General features: G+C 51.1%; 1 protein-coding gene across 1 annotated transcript in view; it reads right to left on the bottom strand.

The window, feature by feature from the left end:
- Window positions 1-937, bottom strand: part of RASSF9 (Ras association domain family member 9) — a 27828-nt gene extending 26891 nt beyond the window's left edge. The window contains 1 exon segment of the mRNA XM_010708805.3: window positions 553-937. Coding sequence (XP_010707107.1) covers window positions 553-599 — 47 coding nt within the window. The 5' untranslated portion in view covers window positions 600-937.
- Window positions 938-1923: the final 986 nt, after the last annotated feature.

Below are 1923 nucleotides of genomic sequence, written 5' to 3' on the forward strand. Positions count from 1 at the left end.
GAAGGGACGGGGTTGATCCTCGGCGGTTCTCCCCCGCCAGGGGAAGGCGATGCGGAGGGCCCGGCGCGGCTCGGCTCGGCTCTCCCGTGAGAAAATCGAGGAGTTTTTTCCCGGCACAGGCAAAAGGCTCCAGGTCCCCCCGACCTCCCGCCGCCCTCAGGACCCGCACGGGGGGCCACCAGCCTCGCCTCCCAGACCCGGCCCAGCCTCACCTTCTTAACACGGGGGAACTTCAAATGTTAGCGCTGGTATGGGTTCAAAGTCAGAAAAAATTTTCCCTCTGCTGAAAATGCTTTCCGGGACTCAAATGTGCCAGACCCGAGAGGAGAGAGACCGATGAGGGAGTGGGACGGAGCGCCCCTTCCCCCGCGCTCGCCGCCCTGCTGCCTCCGGCCGGGCTCCCGGCCGCAGGTGAGCCCCGAAGTTACAGCTCCCGGCGCTGCGTGGGACCGGAGCAACACATCCGTCCCACAGAACCAAAAAAACCAAAAAAGTAAAAGAGCTCCATCCCTTATCCCCCTCCCTTTTCCTCCGCGCACGCAAGCTTTTTACCTGTTTTTATGCCGAGTTTTTAATAAATTCCTTCCAAAGGGAGCCATGATCCCAGCGGCAGAAGCATAACATCGGCGATCCCCAAACAATTCGAGGGTGTTCCCTTCTCCCCTATATTTTTCCCTGAGCGCCTTCCAGCTTGTTAATAGTCACCGAGCGTAGCGATGAGCTGGAAGTTGTGCAATTTACTGCTAACTTTGAACTCCGGTTTGTTGCTGCTGCTGCACCTTTGGAGTCCTGCCCAGCTGCAGTCTTGAAGGAGGCGTTTTAGGAGCAGAAAAAGAAAGAAGGGGAGGGAGACTGGGGGGGGGGGACGGGACACAAGGGAACACGCACTTGCTGTTGTGATGTGAAGTTATGCACAGAGCTCTCTAAACTTTCAGCCTCATCGCCCCCGGGCGCCAGCCAGCAAATGGGAGAGAAGGGGTTTTGCTCCGGTGGGGAACTCTGCAAAAACACACAACAAAAGGATTGAAAACTTTCCCCGGGAGGCTCCAGCCACTTCAGGTCAAGTCGTTCGGCTAAACACCGGCGTTAATGAAGGGCTGGCAACAGTTGCCACACCAGTTCTCAGTACATAATAACGTGCCTTTCAGATCAAGGAGCAGTACCTCTTTACAAAGTGTTGGACAAGTAATGGGAAGATGAAGGGATAAAGCTAGACCTATGTGGCCCCTCTGCTCTCCCTAGATTTTGAAGTATCTATATGCATGAAAGACTTTGCAGACCTTTGCGTGGCTAATGGGGCCTCCGACAACCTGGTAAGTGTGGCCTAGCAGAGAACAAGCGAGGCAGCAGCACGAAAGATTCAGTTCGTACTTGAAAGTTGCAGGTTCTTTTTTGTTATTATTTTGAGCTGGCTTTGCCAAAAGGGAAATTAATGCACGCTACAGTTCCTGTCTGCTGGAACCCTCTGGGAACGAGGGAGTCGTAGTAAAGTTTCAGGAGGAAAACAACTTTTTCCCCCCCCTTCTCTCTCCCTTTCTTCAACTTCATTTAGAGCATAGCACGGGAAGGAGGAACCATTGCACCACAAAGGCTGATGCCGGTAGGTGAGAGTCCTGGAACAGGAAGCCCCCAACACAGTGCACTCTAGTCCTCTACTTTGTACAGTTATTTTAATAGGTACATATTAGATGTAAATTCTTATCTTTCTATTTGTATCTTTTTTTTTCCAGTTTGATTTTCTTCCACGTATTACAGGGCAAATTCATTATGTGGCTGACCAAATGTGCAACATAATAGGGTACTGAATTATTAACTGAGGTGATGATGGTGGAAGGGTGGGGAAGAATGATTGGATAGTACTCAACCAGACTGAGGACTTATCTGAAAAAGGCCTTTTTTTTTTTTTTCTTTCCATCTAAAATT

This window comes from Meleagris gallopavo, chromosome 1 (genome assembly GCF_000146605.3).
Source record: "Meleagris gallopavo isolate NT-WF06-2002-E0010 breed Aviagen turkey brand Nicholas breeding stock chromosome 1, Turkey_5.1, whole genome shotgun sequence".
NCBI classification, from domain to species: Eukaryota; Metazoa; Chordata; class Aves; order Galliformes; family Phasianidae; genus Meleagris; species Meleagris gallopavo.